The sequence below is a fragment of the Canis lupus genome, chromosome 4 (genome assembly GCF_003254725.2).
Source record: "Canis lupus dingo isolate Sandy chromosome 4, ASM325472v2, whole genome shotgun sequence".
NCBI lineage: Eukaryota > Metazoa > Chordata > Mammalia > Carnivora > Canidae > Canis > Canis lupus.
In genome coordinates, this window is record NC_064246.1 from 2456633 (window position 1) to 2474495 (window position 17863).

At 39.1% G+C, this 17863-nt stretch overlaps 1 protein-coding gene across 1 annotated transcript in view; it reads right to left on the reverse strand.

Annotated features, from left to right (window-relative positions):
* RYR2 (ryanodine receptor 2) overlaps window positions 1-17863 on the reverse strand; it is a 727453-nt gene that overhangs the window by 16957 nt on the left and 692633 nt on the right. The window contains exons 92-99 of the mRNA XM_049108740.1: window positions 17281-17348; window positions 15670-15817; window positions 12625-12711; window positions 11802-12020; window positions 9994-10124; window positions 8619-8661; window positions 5646-5779; window positions 2749-2809 (exon numbers count right to left, since the gene is read on the reverse strand). Of these exons, the coding sequence (XP_048964697.1) occupies window positions 2749-2809; window positions 5646-5779; window positions 8619-8661; window positions 9994-10124; window positions 11802-12020; window positions 12625-12711; window positions 15670-15817; window positions 17281-17348 (891 nt within the window). The remainder of the gene's footprint in view (window positions 1-2748; window positions 2810-5645; window positions 5780-8618; window positions 8662-9993; window positions 10125-11801; window positions 12021-12624; window positions 12712-15669; window positions 15818-17280; window positions 17349-17863) is intronic.

Consider the following 17863-nt stretch of genomic DNA (forward strand, 5'->3'; position numbering starts at 1 on the left):
CTATCAAGTGCTGGTCACTGCCCCATATATTTTTACATACAGTTTCTCATTTTATTCTAAAAAGACCCCCGAAATAAGAAATTTTAGCTCCAAATTTACAAATGAGGAAAGTGCGCTCACTCAGGTCAAATTTCTTTCTAAAAGAAGGTTTATCCATTGTTAGGATACCACTGGCCAACCCCACAGGGGAGGTTCTGAGAGCCCTGACTAGCAGCAGAACTGGCCAGGGCAGAAGGGAGAATCACAGAGGGTTGAAAAACAATCCAATTAGGCACATAATTAAATGTATATATTGGAAGGAGAAGGAAAGGAGGAGTCGAAGCTGGTCATTTGAGTGAAGGTAACAAGAACAGAATACTGAAAGAAAGAGGAAATGGTGGATAGGGGACTGTATTTAATGGGGAGGAATGAGGAGAAGGGAAGATACATTTGTCTTGGGAACTCTGGATGGACACAGCTAGCAGGCTATTAAGAAATGCAAAGGCTGAGGAGAACGGACAAGTTGGTAGGCAAAGATGAATAAGGAGCCTAATACAGGTGATAAGCTGAGCCAAGGATACATGTATAGACTACAAGGGGACTCTGCTTAGCCAGATTTAGCAAATTAAAAACACAGGCTGCCCAGTTACAGATGAATGCCATGTAAAAAATAAAGAAATAATAAAAATTAGTTCTCTATTTTAAGATTTTATTTTTAACTGAGCCACCCAGGTGCCCCTCCTTTAAAAAAAAAAGATTTTGGTTTTTTTTTTTTTAATTTTTTTTAAAATTATTTATTTATGATAGTCACACACAGAGAGAGAGAGAGGCAGAGACACAGGCAGAGGGAGAAGCAGGCTCCATGCACCGGGAGCCCGACGTGGGATTCGGTCCTGGGTCTCCAGGACCGCGCCCTGGGCCAAAGGCAGGCGCTAAACCACTGCGCCACCCAGGGATCCCGAATTTATTTGTTTATTTGAGAGAGGGAGACAGAAGATTTTATTTTTAAGTAATCTCCACACACAATGTGGGGCTCTTGATCTTGGTGTTGTGAGTTTGAGCCCCACATTGGGTGTGGAGATTACTTAAATCTCTCTCCACTGACTGAGCCAGCCAGGCGCCCCAAGAATAATTTTCAGGCTAAGTATGTCCCATGCAATATTTAGGATATACTTATATGTAAATATAAATACATAAGTGTGTACATTTAGTTATCTGAAATTTAGATTTAACTAGGAATCTTGTATAGCATCTGGTAACTCCAGCTGTGTTTCAGACAGAAACTGCGCTCTTGAGGTCTGAAGACAATGTTGAGAGGTGACTGGTCAAACAGAAGCCATGAAACTGCAGGTGGATGAACAATATATCATAATTATATATCAGAAAGAAGTCTGTAGAAGTCTGTCCATAATCAAATTCTCTGGAGGACAAGAAAACCACATACCAAGATGAGTATTATGCGCAATGCAGGTACTGTGTCATAAAGGAGGTTAAGGAGGATTGACCTTTTCAGGCAGAGGCTAAGATGGCGAGCCTCCTTGAATGGAAAACACCAATGCTGGAGGTGAGGTGGTTTTCCTTTTACTCAAGGGAGTTGCTTCCATTATTAGATGAGAAATTAGTTAATAAGACATTTAAAATTTAACATTTCTAAAGGATGCTTAATAAGACTTGCTTTTGAGCTCTCTAAAGAGTTCTCTAAGAGACCCAGAGTTCTGGGCCCATGGCAGGATGGCTGGGTGCAGGAGAGAAGAGTTCTGAGCCCATAGCTGGATGGCTAGGTGCGCTAGGGCAGAGGCAGGGGAATTTGGGGGGTGTCATGGGCCTTCAGGAGACTAGAATGAACGTTTACTATAAAAGTCAGTGCTGATTAGAGTGACATTTTGAAACTAAATGAGATGTCCGAGGGAGAAAACACAGAAACAAAAACAGTGGAAGGTCTAGGGCCAAGCCTTTGGGTTTGTTTGCACATTCTCCTTTGTAGGAGGTGTGTGAGGATGGTAAGAGGATTATGAGCTGGCAGGAGGAGATGAGCTGGGGCCTGACAGCAAAAATATGTAGTTTATCCACCCAGCAGAATTTCATGACTATCTCCAGCAATGTCCCATAGACAGCAAATGGGAGCATAAAAACAAATGATAGTAACAATTTTTTTAAACTGAAAATTCTAAAAGTAAAAAATGTCAAGCTATTAAGCAAGCCAGGGTAGTAAAATATGACTGACCTGACAGCTGGTGGCTTTTAGTACTAGGTTTTTTTTTTTTTTTCATTTTAAGTGGACATATCCTTGGGCCCTATGTTTAGTTCATAGGCCTCTAGGGTCTTTGAGAAAGGAAAGCTCAATCTCGAACAAAAGATACAAAAACTTAATGTATTTTATTTTGGGGAAAACTTAAATTTATCACAATTAATGTTTTTAAATTTTCTTTCATTTATTTAGAACCTTTGTTGTAATGCCTAGAAAAATTTGAAGTATGCCATTGCCCAACTAAAACCTAAATGAAAATACTCAAGTTCATATCTCAGTTTCTTTTTCTTATATAAATATACTTTCATGTTAATCTTTCAGCTGTTGAAAGAAACAGAATGAGAGATTGGCTAATTAATCATGTATTTCCCTGGGTCATTGTCAAGTAATGGTCTGTATTGAAATGAATTGATGTTTGATTAACTTTCTTAAGTAAGTGTGGATCCATCTCAGAAAACCCACAGACTTATCTAACATGAGCATGGATGGTGTACTTTGTGGTAATGAAGTGGGCTTATTACATTGTCAGTGAAGACGACTCCTAGTTTCCACATCTGATACTTCACGTCGATAGAGTTCAGTCTGGAAAGACAAAAAAAAAAAAAAATTATAGATAAGCACAGGAAGCAAAGACTCAGAGGCTTGGGAGAGCCTGCCGGCATTCTTTCCACATGATGCAACTGGAAACCATTTCAGGAAATTAGCTTCTTCCCAGGTGCCAAGGGAGGAGCTGATGGACAAGGTGTTCAGAGTTTTGTGATACCTTTTCAGAAGGATCTTGGAAAACAAAACAAAACATTGCCACCTTCGACATCTATGATTTAAGAATAGCTCTTTCTTTCCTTACATTATACGTAAGATAAACTCACTTCATATGTGATAACAATCCCTGGAAACAATGCCAAATTAACCAATATGTGGGCACCTGGGTGGCTCAATCAGTTAAGCATTTGCCTTCAGCTCAGGTCACGATCCCAGGGTCCTGGGATTGAGCCGGTGTTGGGCTCCCTACTCCTCGAGGAGTCTGCTTCTCCCTCTATTCCTCCCCCAACTTGTGCTCCCTGGTTCCTTTGATAAATAAATAAATAAATAAATAAATAAATAAATAAATAAATAAATAAATAAAATCTCTAAAAAAAAAAAAAAAGTGCCCTCACTTTCATTATACATTGGTAATTGCATTCCAAAAAGGTAATTTTTACTTACACTAACAAAAACTTTCATAAATATGCACATTTATTTTACAACTATACTTAATTTGCCAATGAAAGGGGTTTTTCATCTTGTGTTTTCTTTTGTTTTCAAAAACTACCCAAGAAGGGATTCACCTTTTCCCCTTGGTTCCCAAAGCACCATGTAGACTTACTTAGATTAGACTTAACTATGATTTCCCACGTTGCTTTTTAGTCGTGGGTGTGTAGGTATCTTTTTTTTTTTTTTAGATATTATTTATTTATTTTTTTGACAGAGGACAAGCAGGGGGAGCAGTAGAGGGAGAAGCAGACTCTCTGCTGAGCAGGGAGCGCACTGCAGGACTTGATCCCACAACCCTGAGATCATGGCTTGAGCCAAAGGCAGATGCTTAACCGACTGAGCCAACCAAGTGTCCTGATGTGTAAATATCTATGTATGTACATTTATGCCTTTCTACCTCATGTGAACTCCCTAGCACCAAGCACATTACATCATACAAGGAATGTCTCTCAATAAATACAGGTTGAGTGAATAAATCTTAGCATAAATATTCATAATCTTTGCAGGTTAGATATACATATATTAAAACATGTTTTGTAATTTTCATTCATTCTTTCTAAATGTTTTAAATAGAGAAGACTACCTGTAACTTTTTCCTAATTGTGGACATTATTTACTAGATCTGTATTCTTCTAATTTTATTGTCCATATTTAAATGTATTAATGCCCAAGGGAAAAAAAAACCTAAGAAAAAAATAAAGGTATTAATGCCACATTAATTTCTTGGTACTTTGCAAGGAGTCAAACTTGCAAACATTCCCTAGGTAAAACAATGGAAAATTCCACTAATATAAAATTTGTTCATAGTAAAACATTACAAAAAACAGTCTAAACTTTCCTTCTATCTTTTCAGACTTATTTTCTAGGGTCATAAATAGGACCATGGAAAGTGCATAATTCAGTAAAACTATTTGATTCTATGTTGTGTGTAAGAGATCTTAAAACGTTAGTAGAAAGCTCAACACCACTCTGACCACAGTCCTTGTTTTATGTGATATTCGACCATTAGGTTTTAGTTCTGAGGACCACCAGTGTTCTTCATCTTCTACACTGCAAATCAGTCTTTAAGTACCACATGGGTTTTCTTAAAGTATCCAGGTGATATTTTGGATCTAAATTCACAGTGTCTGTCATTGTCTAAGTAATTTTCAACTGAGTTCATATTATTTTTAAAAACCATGTGGCTCTAACAACTTTTCAGATAGATAATATATGACCAATGAGATAGGTCAGCCAAAAAAATTTTTTTAATGCTAGCTAAAATATTCATCTGAGACAAAATGATAACTGCCTTACAAAGCCTCAAATGTCTATAGTTTCAAAGTCATCATCACATCTCTAATTGACTGAGACCATAAATACACAAATAAGAAAGGACAACATGTTTTTCAGGGAAGGTAACTGTGTTTGTTCTAAAATTATTAAGTGGCTACAGTAAGAAATTGAATTTTTAAAAACACGCATGCTGTACATTTATTCCAGAATTACAGGTGACCAAATTTGCAAAATCTATATGTGTATATATGTCCACTCACACTCTGTGTGTGAGTGTGTGTGAAATTCAATCTTGGGCAAATTCAGTTCAACTAGTTCACATGTTTCTAGTTGTATCATAATACATTTTTCCATTAAAGCACAATATTAGGAGTGCTTCATTTTAAAACTTAAATTTCCAAGTAACAGCTTGAAAGTGTGGTATTTCTGGCATATGAGTCTTTGCTATTTAAATAAAATGCAGTAATTATAATAAAAGCCTACGAGCTTTGAATATTTCTAATCAAAGGGCTATACAGATCCCTTTTCCAAAACATAAGAAAGATTCACCTTTTATCAGGCATGAAGCATCAGAAAAGAAAGTCAGATGTTGTGCTTTTACATATGTTTGACTTTGATTTAAGTGGCATTTAGGGATTAAAGCAAATTGAGAACACACATCTTTATTTTTGTTATGTAAATAACAAAAGAGTCACCTTCCAAAATTAGTAGGAAAAAAAAAAAAAAAAACCATTCCATAGCTGAAAATATCTGGAAGTATAAAAGGTCAAGACCTTAGGTACATTTTGTTTCCCACATCTCAATTCCTCAGACAGTGAAAAAAAGTCAGTACACCAGCAAGTTCAGAAATTTCTTCTCCTTTCAGTCTAGAGCAAAAGTTAACACTCACACAGCCGACAGGGAGCTGTCTTTTTTTGGCTTCTTCTTTTCCCTGGCATCGCTGAAGTCCAGAGCTGCTTTGTCCATACCAAGGAGCTCACTGATTCTGTCCCGGCCATAGAACTCTCCATATTTATCCATAACCTGGGGAACAGGCAAAAAAGCATTTGACTGGCCCTCATGCATTAACCAACTCCTTGTATGCACATGTATACAAACATCTAATTATTTTCATACTCGCTATATCTTTCCTTTATGTTCAAGTTCACTTAAAATTCTTGTTTATGGCTTTATGGCCCCTTTTCTGTGACCTACACTGCTTAAGGTCAAAGCAAACCTATGGCATTTTAAATGATACCTCTCAGAGAAACAAGATTTCTTACTCAAGAGGGAGGCATGCAGCAGGAAGAAGACAGGCCAAGTAAATAAGAAGTGGAAGAAGATGAAATGAAAGGAATTTCGACCAAATTCATACTGTGTGCCAGGGATCATGGTAGGAACCTTGATTTGCTTTCCCTCATGGGAATGTCTCAGTATATAAGTTTCTTGTTATCAGCATCCCATTCTACAGATAAGAAGTTGTGTCTCAGAGAACAGAACATGCCCAAGGTTGTGAAGCTTGGCAAGAGATGGGGTGAGAAAGCCACCAGGCAAGGCCTGACATGTGACAAAGATCTGCATGAACCACTGTTGGCCCTGGGCATGCCACTTCTGATGGCATCTTCTCTGGGGTCCCTGTTACAAGCATTCAGTGCTCCCACCATCTCCTGACTGGATCCCCGGAGCCTTGTCACCACCCCCTCGTGTCTTCAGTGCAGGCCTAGCATAGACCTCTAGGCACCATTTGAATCCCTTCTGAGCAACCCCCTCTGTGCTCTGAGCCCCCCTCCCCCCAGCCTGGCTTTGCCTGTGTGTCACGTGTTCAGACCAGGGCTTAGATGTGGGCTCACAGCTCACCTCTGAGCCCAGGATGCAGAGCACCATGACACAGCACTCTTGGCCCAATGCTTACAGACCACCAGAATCCTCACACACAATGAAAGCACAGGCAATGGGAAAAGGAAGGAGAGCAAATCAGGAGAGAGGACTGGCTGCTGAGTGGAAAAGGCGGCAGGAAAGCAGGGCACAGGAGTGAATGGAAGGAAATGAGAACGTGGGGAAAGGAGGCAGGGAAGGCCAAAGTGAAAGAAGAGGGTGGATGAAGAAATACAGTAATGGAAGAAGGGATTAGCAGAGATAAAAATCAGGGGTGTAGGGGTGGGGGAGCTCAGTTGGTTAGGTTTGACTCTTGCTTTTGGCTCAGGTCATGATCTCAGGGTCATGGGATTCAGTCTCCGTGCAGGAGTGTTTTTGAGGAGTGTTTTTGAGATTCTCTCTCTCCCTCTGCCCCTCCCTCTACTCACCTTCTCCCTAAAATAAATGAATAATCTTAAAAAAAAAAAGAAATAAAAACCAGCTTTTTCTAAATGTATACAATCAAGGTAAATAAATGGAAACACGAAAGAGTAGTGGTGAAGAGTCAATGAACACTGATTACGAAGGTTCAGGAAAACATTTGTTGTGTGTTATTCTCATGGCACTATAGCTGGGCTGCGATGATGTGAGTGGCTGTTCCCTCTGGACTGTGTCCTCACCTCATTCTCTGGAGAACAAATCAGGACACACATACACATACACACACACACACACACACACACACACACACACACAGTAGGAATGCCACAAATAGTCCTAGCTGCAATTACAATTTACTTATTTGACTGAATATGCAGTTTCTTTCTGAGACACTTGTGCCTTAACGATTTAAAACTGCTTCTTCATTAAATAATTAAGAAGAGTGAAATGTTCGAATTATCTATTTAAAATTGTTTAAAAATAAGTCTTTCAGAGCTTTTGCCTAATTTGGATGTGCTCATAGGCAGCAGCGCAGTGCTACTCAAAATGCCAGGTCACACAAGAAGACAGAAAACTTGCACCAAGATAAATAAAAACAAATACACTACTTCTCTCAACTCTTAGGAAGTCTCGTGATTAAGGAAAAAAAAAAAGGTCAATGTGTTCCATCACATTTAAATCACCAAGATTTAAATTCTTGGTATAAGTCCTCTATCTCCCCTCAGGCTGGTAACACAACACTTGTGTGGCTGCTTGTTGTGAACTGTCCTAAGTGACCCTGAACTGGTGGCATCCCTACCAGGCCACAATCAGATCACTTCATTTGGTAGGTCTTTCTGCCTATTCACTCCAGATAGTGTCCACTAAGGCCAGAACCCATTATGGAACAGAGGGGGAGGTGGGTCAACCTGGCAATTAGAAAGGTTCAAAGAGTAACAGTAGGAGCTAGCATGTAATGATTATAGCATTTTATGACACCTAGGTAGTAGCATGTATATTATTTCATTTGAAAATGTGATCTACGAACATTAAAATCCTGTGCAGTGGGAAGAGCAGAGATGATCCTTGACTCTCAAAATTAGAGAGCCAGCAGGTGCCACAGTGTACCACTGACTCCGTATCCATGTTCTTTCTACATACTCTGAGCGGTGGGCATCAGAAGAAGAAAACTTTATGAAAACAAAAAGATCTTTAAAGTTTATATGAAGTAAATAAAACTCAGTCCTTTGTTGTCATGCAGTGACTTTACTTCTGTAATGAACAGCAGGATTCACAGCTGTCTTATCAGAAACTGGCCATCAGCTAATTTAGGTAACCCTAACAGTCTTAGAGAAAATTCTCACCAAGTCCTGTTACTGTGTGGACTGAGCACTGTTTATTCACCTGAGTTGGAGGACAAGCGGATGAGTATGTTTTTTTCTTACGTGCAATTTTTGAAATTCATATTCAATTCCATTGCCACTTTGAAATGATATTGACAGATAAAGCATGCCTTAATATTTCATTGTACATATGAGCCACATCAAATTAAAATCTGACTTGTGCTCTAAGAAGAAAGAAAGAACGCATTCCTTTTGAGAAGCATTACCTTTCTTTTAACAAATTTGTCCCAATAGTTGTTGGGAAATGACCTAAAAAATATAAAGGCATAAAAGTAAAATAATACCATTTTAAAAAATTATAAATAACAATATATTGTTTAGAATATACAACATGCTTAAAATAATATGTAAATATACATTCTTCCCCTCACAAAAATCATAATGAATTTGTCTCATCCCAATATTTTTCTATGTCATAGGTAGATTAGATATTATCTAAATGTTACTCTATAATATACACATACAAAATCACAAAAAGACTATGGGCTACTATTTGAAGGGAGAAGAATATGAGCATATTTTTTAAAGAGTCTTGTTAAAAAAAAGTCTTGTTATCTTCATTTACATTCATGACATGTCAATATGTCATTTGTAACGTGTCATTTTTTGTCAATTGTGTTAAAAAATTAAAGTACATAAAAATCTGTCATTGTTTACCACCGAAGTAAAAAAAAACCCTCATTCCCACCAGTTATCTTCAAGAAAACTGAACATGGCACCAAAGCATGCTTCTCACGTCTTGCCTAACACAGAGTTTACTCAAAGGGATAGACTTCATTTGACTTGGTATAAACATCCAGAGTTGATAAATAAAACATTGAGCATTTAGAGTAAACATTTATAATGCACAGATAAATCATCCCTATTTGAAAACTCAGAGCTTATTAGACATTTAACTTTTTAAGAATACGCAAAACTTTTAAAAAAAGATGTTTCACAGGTGCATAGTATAAACGACTCAAAAACTATTGTATCACTAATACTTTTTTAGTGGTGTAAAATTATACTTTCCTGATGGACTTATACCTGGAACAGCAGCTAGGAGTCTGGATCTTGATCTCACAAGGCTATATATTTCGTGTACAGAAAATATACTTGCTTCTCTGCCTTATGTTTTACAGGTCATACTGTTTAGCTAGCTTGATGCCAGGCTGCTTGATGATACCAACATAGAAATTAACAACTTGGATACACTAAAAGTATGAAATTCAACTCTTTAATGCTACAACTCTTTCCATAATTTTTGCGTCCTCTGTGTTTTGGAGGAGATAACCTTGCACAGTAAGTTATGTACCTCCAGCTACACACTTCTCTGAGCACTGAGTAATGGATGTCAAGTTCCATCAGTGCTGTGGAAATGGGCTCAGAACCATTTTTGATTAAGGAATTCAGAACACAGACGGGAAAAAATTGATGGCATCCATTTAAGAACCTGACAGTGCTTAGTCTCTTGATTTTCTTGGCCGAAACTATAACTATTATTCACCTCCGCTAAAGTTATGACAACTCTGCAGGAATTCAAAGTATTTTTTTGTCTTGAATTTTTGAGCATAGAAATGTCTCACATAATTCTTTACTCACTGTGTGTTGATTACAAGTCTATCCCACTGGCCTTTAATATCATCTTCTGAAGGCTGTTCTGTAATATAAAGCCCATCAAATTCCAATTTTCGAGCAACTTCCTTTTCTCGCTTAAAAATAACCAATGGGACCTACATTTGAAAAAATAAACACGTTAAAATTAGTTTAGATTTACTGGCATCTCCTGTGGTCACTATCTTTACAATACAGCTTTTAGAAAAAAATATTTCCCATGTTACTTCCAAGAAGGTAAAATTGAATGAAAATGAATTGGTTATATTTAGGCAGAAAGGAACACCTAGAGGTTTAGGAAAAACAGAAGATAGAACAGATATCATATATAATCATATGTACTCAAACACATAGAAATTTACAGATAATTGCACTACAAACATCACTTTTAAATATTAAAAAAATTCAATATATCTTTTATCACAATATATTTATTATATATCTATATCTATCTATCTATCTATGAGACATGAATGGCTACAATAAGATATAGTAATGCTACTAATATTCCAATATGCATGCTTCTAAAAAGTGCAGTTTTATTTGTGAGATCTCTTTAATGATTCCACGCTCAGAGTGCCCACATGTGTTTTGAAATAAATTTTATTTTCAGCATCAGCAAAAATCTTTGTCAGTTTGCCAAAATGTTTCCAGAACATATTGATTCTCTTCTCATTTGGACAAATTTTACACAAGGCACAGATAGAAGGATGCAGATGTTCTAGAAGTATCCAAGAATCCCTCCACCCCTCCCCCCAACTCATAAAGGAAAGAAAGGGAGGGACAGGAATTTCTGAAGAAAATTTTACATTCTAGTCTTTTGCTCTAGGCTCTGATTTTTTAAAAGTCTTCTGGAAGCTTCACAGTGAGAGGCAGGAGACAGTGAAATAAAGCATTACCATGAGAAAGTGTCTTGCTAGGAAAAAATTGCAAAGCTAATGGGCAGCCCTGAGTACTCGGAGACTATCTTGAGTTCTTTTCACCAAATTACATTACTCCCTTGGTAGAGATCTACGGATAAAGCTGTATTATTTTCTGGGTGAAGTGTGACAAACTGTAAAGCATTTCTGCCAATGAGGGCATTAGACAGGTACCTAATAACAGGACAATCAAAATGACTGATAGGTTCCACAGGATGTATTCTGTAACTCTAATACACATGGTGGGTTACTTCTGTGGGATCAAGTTTTGTGAAACTGGCCATTAGGTGGATGATTACCAATATGTGACAGAAGGCTAGAATAAGATGACCCAAAGCCACATGCCCTTTCCAGGGAAGCTTGCAGCCAATGTGGAGCTCTGAAGGCCAGGCCCCAATACCCTGTCTCCTCCAAAGCTGGAGACAACCCTATAGGGTCATCCCAGCTTCACAGACTGAAGCTTGTGCATGTGCCCTGTCACATCTAAACCATAGGCCCACTTTTCTCTCTGTCCTATGCTGCTTTCTCCCCTTGCCCCACAGGTGTTGACTCATGGAATGTTCCCTAATAATAATTTTTCTTTTCTTTTTTTTAAAGATTTATTTATTTATTCATAAAGACACAGAGAGAGAGAGAGAGAGAGAGGCAGAGACACAGGCAGAGGGAGAAGCAGGCTCCATGCAGAGAGCCTGACGTGGGACTCGATCCAGGGTCTCCAGGATCACGCCCTGGGCTGCAGGCGGCGCTAAACCGCTGCACCACCGGGGCTGCCCATAATAATTTTTCCATCTCAAAGTCTGCTTCACCAGAAGTCTAACCTGTGACAGACATGCGCACACATGGACACACAGGTACCCTGGTGTCTTACTATCTTACTTTCAAGCAGTAGTATCCGATGATGCAGAAGAAAGAAATGACCGTGTGGAGAATAGCTAAGATCCTCAGTGTGGGCTCCATGTAGCCGCTGCTCTCCTCCAGGACGTAGTGAACCGTGATGATTCTGGGTGACCCACTGTCTAGGCTGCTAACTTTGGCATTTTCACTTGAACTGCGAGTGGAGAGCTCCTTTCCTTCAACCACAGAAGAAGTGGAGACCTGATTCAAACCATTTAAAGTACAGTCAGTTCACTTCCTCTAAGATATCAGCACAAACAAGAAACAATGGAAACCCAGCCTGATCAGTAAAGAGCCAGAGATGAAGCCTGTGTCCCATGAAAAGGCTAAGAAGCAAAGGCTAAAAATAAAAAGAGCTTTTCAAAAACTGATAGCAGAGAATGAGCACATTCTTTAAAATTCCTTCAAATCTAAGTGAGACGAGGATTCTGATGCATGCAGGGGGAAAAAATCAGATGGCTAAGCTGTCTCTCAATTATCAGAAGAATTTAATATAATAAAGGTATGCCACACCCACATGTGGTAACAAGTGAGACAGGCAGCAGATTAGGCTAGGGACACTGGGTTAAGCTCCACAGAATCCAATGTTTTTCAGGTGAAGCATTACCCACTTAGTTTGGAGGAACAAATCTGCTCCAGCCTTACTAGACCACCAGTGATAGGCTTGCTCTCTAGGTTTTCTCTATCATCAAAACATTTTAGAACAGGTTTAGACGTGCTCATTAGTAGATCTGCCAAATCTGTACATGCAATTCAGTCCGTCTGTGGTTTCATATGAGTTATTGAAAGACGAAGATGTACGTACCTTATAAAACAGCAAGATGAAATTGATTGCAAATGCGACAAATAAGGCTAACATTCTCATGTTGTAAAAGTTGCGAGCAAAATAGTTCTAAAGGTGAAAAAAATGATAAGGTCACTGAATCAAGAGATTGACATGTGCAGACAATTTAAATTAAGCATTCCTTCATTTCCCAAAACTATTTCTTGAGAGCCTACCATGTACCAAGTAGCATTCTCATTGCTATAGACAACAGTGAGTAAGAACATCTGGGCCACCACAGAGGACACAAATGATAAAGAAGCATATCCACGATGAAAAATAAAACAAGACAAAATATAATTTCAAGGGATGCTAAATGCTATGAAGAGAAATCTATCACTTTAAGGCCTGAGGGAATGGGGGTGCTATTTTAGATAGGCAGGTCAGGGAAGGCTTCTCTTAGGAAGTGACATTTGAGCAGAAGTCTGAATACCATCGGAAAGCAAGGCAAGTGAACAACTAGGGAAGAGTGTATCAGAGAGAGAGAGAGAGAGCACATGGGGAGGGGGGCATGAAAGTTCTGAGTTCAAAATGACAGTGTACTTGAGGGATGGTGAGAGAAAAAGCACAGTGAGGAGAAGAGGGGGTGGGAGGGAACAGATCAAAGAGGTGAGCAGGACATAGATGTCCAGGCTCCTGATCAAAGTTCATAATCTTCCTTCCAGTGCAGTGGGACTTCTGGGGCCAGGCTGCCTGGCTGTGAAGCCCACCCTCACCACCCGCTCACTGCACATGTGGACAAGCTCCTAACCACTCCTATAGCATCACTGTGATCATCTGTAAAGTGGGCATAACAACAGAACTTTTCTCAGAGGTTTACTCCGAGGATAATAAGTTCATTGAGGGAAAGTTAGTTACTAATTTGTTATTGTAACTGGAATTATTACTTTATTCTAGGTAAGATAGCAAGTTATTGGAGGAGCTGAAGAGGCCTTCTTACAACCGGATTATGATTTGGAAAGATCATTCCAATTGCTGTGTGGGAAACAGGAGGCAAGAGTAGAAGCAATAGGACTAGTTTGAGCAGGAGGGGATGGTACTGATGGTGGTGTCCTGGACCAAGAGCAGCTGTGGAGGTGGAAGTACTGAGCAGACTCTGGCTATACTTGGAAGACAGAACTGGGAAGAGTTACCACTGGATTGGATTTGAGGGAGGAAAGAAAGAGAGGACTCAGACACAGTAATCTTCTGGATTTGGGATCAGAGCACCTCAATAAATGGTTGGTGCTATTTATCAGCTAGAAAAAAACACCTAGAGGAGAAGTAGGCTTAAGGAAAAAGGAGATGGGAAATACCAAGTATTTGTTTTACTATTAAGTGGGAGAGGTCTATGAGGTATCCGAGAGGATATGCCAGGAGCTTGAGCATAATAGGTCATATCAAGATGACAATGCACCCCATTATTGGTCTCCATGTACATACCCCATTTGGGTGGCATCATCTCCCACACAGAACTCTGCCTTTACTGCCATGGCTTACTGGACCAAGACAGCCTACCATAGCCATACCAGGTCATCACGTTGGTGCTTCTCGTGGAAGGTTGGAATTGGGTCATGGAGGCTGAGTTAGTAACCTTGTTTATCTGAGCTGGCAAATCACTAAGACTTGAGAGACAAGGAGCCTGTGGTGGCCATAATTAGTCTTGTACCTGCACACTGGTGGGCAGAGAAAGTCATATGGAAAGAGAAGCAGGAAAGCGGTAAGAGAGCATGTGACCCTGAGGCAGACAATGGAAGAAAGACCTCACTGGCTTGTTTGCACATCTGTAGTTAAATACAGTCTTCAGGAACCCATGGGGGCCACAGTGGGTTATTGGGGAGCCCATTCAACCTCATGCCCTACTATCTATGGTGCGCCTGCAGCCATGGCAACTCTTACAACACAGCAAATCAGTGATTATCCAGAGTTATCTACAAAATGTTTATGTTCAGGATACTTTGTACTAAGAGATAGGAAGAAAGTACAAGATAGTTTAAGAGGACATAGCTGAAACTATTAATTATGTTTGCATACCTTACCTTATATAAGAATGTGTAGTATTTATACATAAGCAGTTAGAATATATAATTACTGAGGACAATCCATTTCCCTTACAGGTGAAGTGCTATAGTATACTGAGTTTCTTAACTATTTTTGATTTCTCAAAGGCTGTAAAACATCAAATATGATTTTGTCTTTCAAACGGCTTTATTATGCATGTTCGTATTAGTTTCTAGGTCTGACATTATTGGTCAATACCTCTTGTAGCTTTATTCTACACACTCATCTCCCAACATTTTGCTGCTTTAAAAAATCATATATAATAGAATAATAGGGCTTTCAACCAACATCTTGTATGAATACAAATAGAGAACTACACCTCCTTTGTTTTTCAAATATGAATATGCATTTTATTAATTTAGGAAGCATTTCTGCAAAATATATAGGACACTACATAAAGAACTATGTTCTCTCTTTTCATTCACTTTTTGTCCTTGTTTCTATTTAAAGAATAATTCTTGAAGAGACCTTTTTATTACCAATAGAAAAGTTGGCTCACTACATTAATATTTTTGTAACTGGGCTTTTAATAAAAAGGTGATGTTCTAGAAAAACTGATTAACCCAGTTCTGGAACATCACTGTGAATTACCTGTACCCTGAAAGTCATGTTTTACTTTCATGCACTGCAGACCCTCATACAGTGTCCTGCAGAGCATATTTATTAATCTGCCCTAAAGTCTTGTTGGGAAGACACTGGTTGCAGTGTGCTGGCAGTCACTAAATCAGATGGGTTCGGGTAATGTGGATGTGTGTGGAGGTTATGGTTTGATGACAGGGAGCAGTGGACCAAAGGCATTTATTTATTATAATTTTATAATTATATATTCATATTTATAAGCACACTCAGGTGAGTAAATAAAACAGACTTGCATACTTGACTTGGTCCCAACTGCCACCCAAGGAAAGGTCAATGAATATTTACTGGGCCTGACTTAGCACTGTCTCACAATATATCAACAACAATATTCACTCTAAAACATCTTACTAGAAGTTTCTGTTGATATGCTATGATTTTCTTCCAGAACGCTGACTCGGGAACTTCCGGCTCTCCATATCTATGTGTGTGGAGTTGCCTCAGCTTCTGTTTACCCTTATCTTCCTTGGCTTTTTCTTCTTTCTCTCCATCTTCTCCCCTATGAACACAAATGAATGAAATATAAACCATCCAGGACCTAAAGAGATGAATGGTTTGTGCCAAATTATATAAATGAACAAATGTTTAAATCATAGTATTATTGTTGAAAATGAGTTCCTCTGTCCACTGCATTATCATATTCAGAATTTTAGAATTAGGGGTAGGATTTCTTGCTTCTTCTTGCCTCCCATAGATGGGCAGTCCTGTGAAATTCAAATCTAAAGGACATCTACAGGCTTGAAGCGTCTTTACAGCTGTATGTAGTCCATTCCCTTCTAATTGTGCAGTAAAAACATTTAAAAAGAGAATAACGATGAAGACTTTTTTTTTTTTTGCTGTGACTTTCCAACAATCTTATTTTTAAATTATGGTCTTAATGTTCACTTTTAACACTGATCAGCCACTAGGACTTAAAAAATCAGAGGCATATGCATTTGATTGTTCACATGTATGAAGCCGGTCGAGATATTAATTTTGCAGACAGTTATAGAATCAGAAGCCCTGAAATTTGACACCTGCAACCCTCCTGGGTGCCAACTACCAATCTTTGGTTTATTTATGGGTAGTCACATATACATAACCCATATCTAACCTTAATCTGTATGAGGTCTAACATTATTTTTAACATGAAAGAACTATCATGGAAATGACTGTCATGACATTACATTTCATTCAAACAGTCATTAATGTGGCCATTTTTATAGCCATGCAGGATCTATAAATAGTGCCGACTATAAAGAACAGCCAAAGAAAATAACAACGAGGAGAAAAATAAAGTGCTATGCAAGCACAGTGACTCTTACAGGCACTTCAAATTTGACTTCACTGATTCTTTTAAAGGTATGCATATGAAACTATTTCACCTGGGGGAAAGATGTAGGTTTCAATGGTTAACTGAAAGCCAGTGTTATCAGAAAGTGATCCATTTTTATTGCTTTACATCCAGCTCTTTATTTCTTGTGGCTCCAGAGCACCGGGAGTGTGTGTAGGGGGAAACGAAGATTTCTGAGTCCCGCACCAGACCTGAGGAATCAGGGATCTTTGCAGTGGGGCCCAGTGATGGATCTTTGTTTTTAACAAATTTGCCAGACAGTTTTTATGCATGAGGCTCTGGGGCCACACTTTGAGGGATGTCACTGGAAGGATTCTATGCAATGGTGTTCAGAACATTCGTCTCCTCCCTGGCTTAGGAGGACAGAAGTGTCTGTGTGGTTTTAGGCACAAAGCTGTGGACAGCATGACACGGAATCCCTGGAGCCATCCACGAGCAGAATCCTCGTAGAACAAGGCGGAAGAGATGGCGTAGCAGCCCGAGGGATGCTCTCCTCCGGGGCCTCTCCTGGGGGATGGCAGATTTTGTCCTGTAGCAGGGGACTATCATGTCCCCAGAAGGGAGAGAGGGAAAGCACAAGAAAATGAGACTTACTGAAACAAAGGGAAGTATACAGAAACTACACATACTCAGCCTTTTCAGGTTCCGACTTGTTTTCTTCTTTTTCCTCCTTTTCTTCCTCTTTGGCCTTCTGTTCCTGGAATGGGCCAAGGGGGAGAAGAAAGAAAAGCAGGATGACGTATCACCGCCTAATGAGTTTAGGGAACCCTGTGACCTCAAGCTAAATCATAACCTACAGGTGATACCCTCTTGCCACACACACCCTTCACTCCACTGGTGAAAACTTTCTCACCCTTTTCCACTCGTTCCTCCCATGCCAGCAGTAAGCACAGGCCTGCTGGGTTCTTTCTCACTTTCTTTTCATACTTCACAAGTACTTTCTTTACCTCATCCACTTATTCAAACCCTTCTCACCCCCAAGGCAAATCTTAGTCCCCCCTCTTTAAGCTTCATCGAACTATTCCAAAACATAGTGATGTTTCCATTTTCTCAACATATGTGACCTCTACGGTCTAGGGTCTGCACAACTAAGCATTTATTTCCTAGTTTTTTCGTGTTAGTTACATCTGTCTAACAAACTCTTTAAGGCAATTTAAAAGCAGGGGTCACCTTTTATATTTCCTTTATAATACCCTATGATACCCAGTGGCC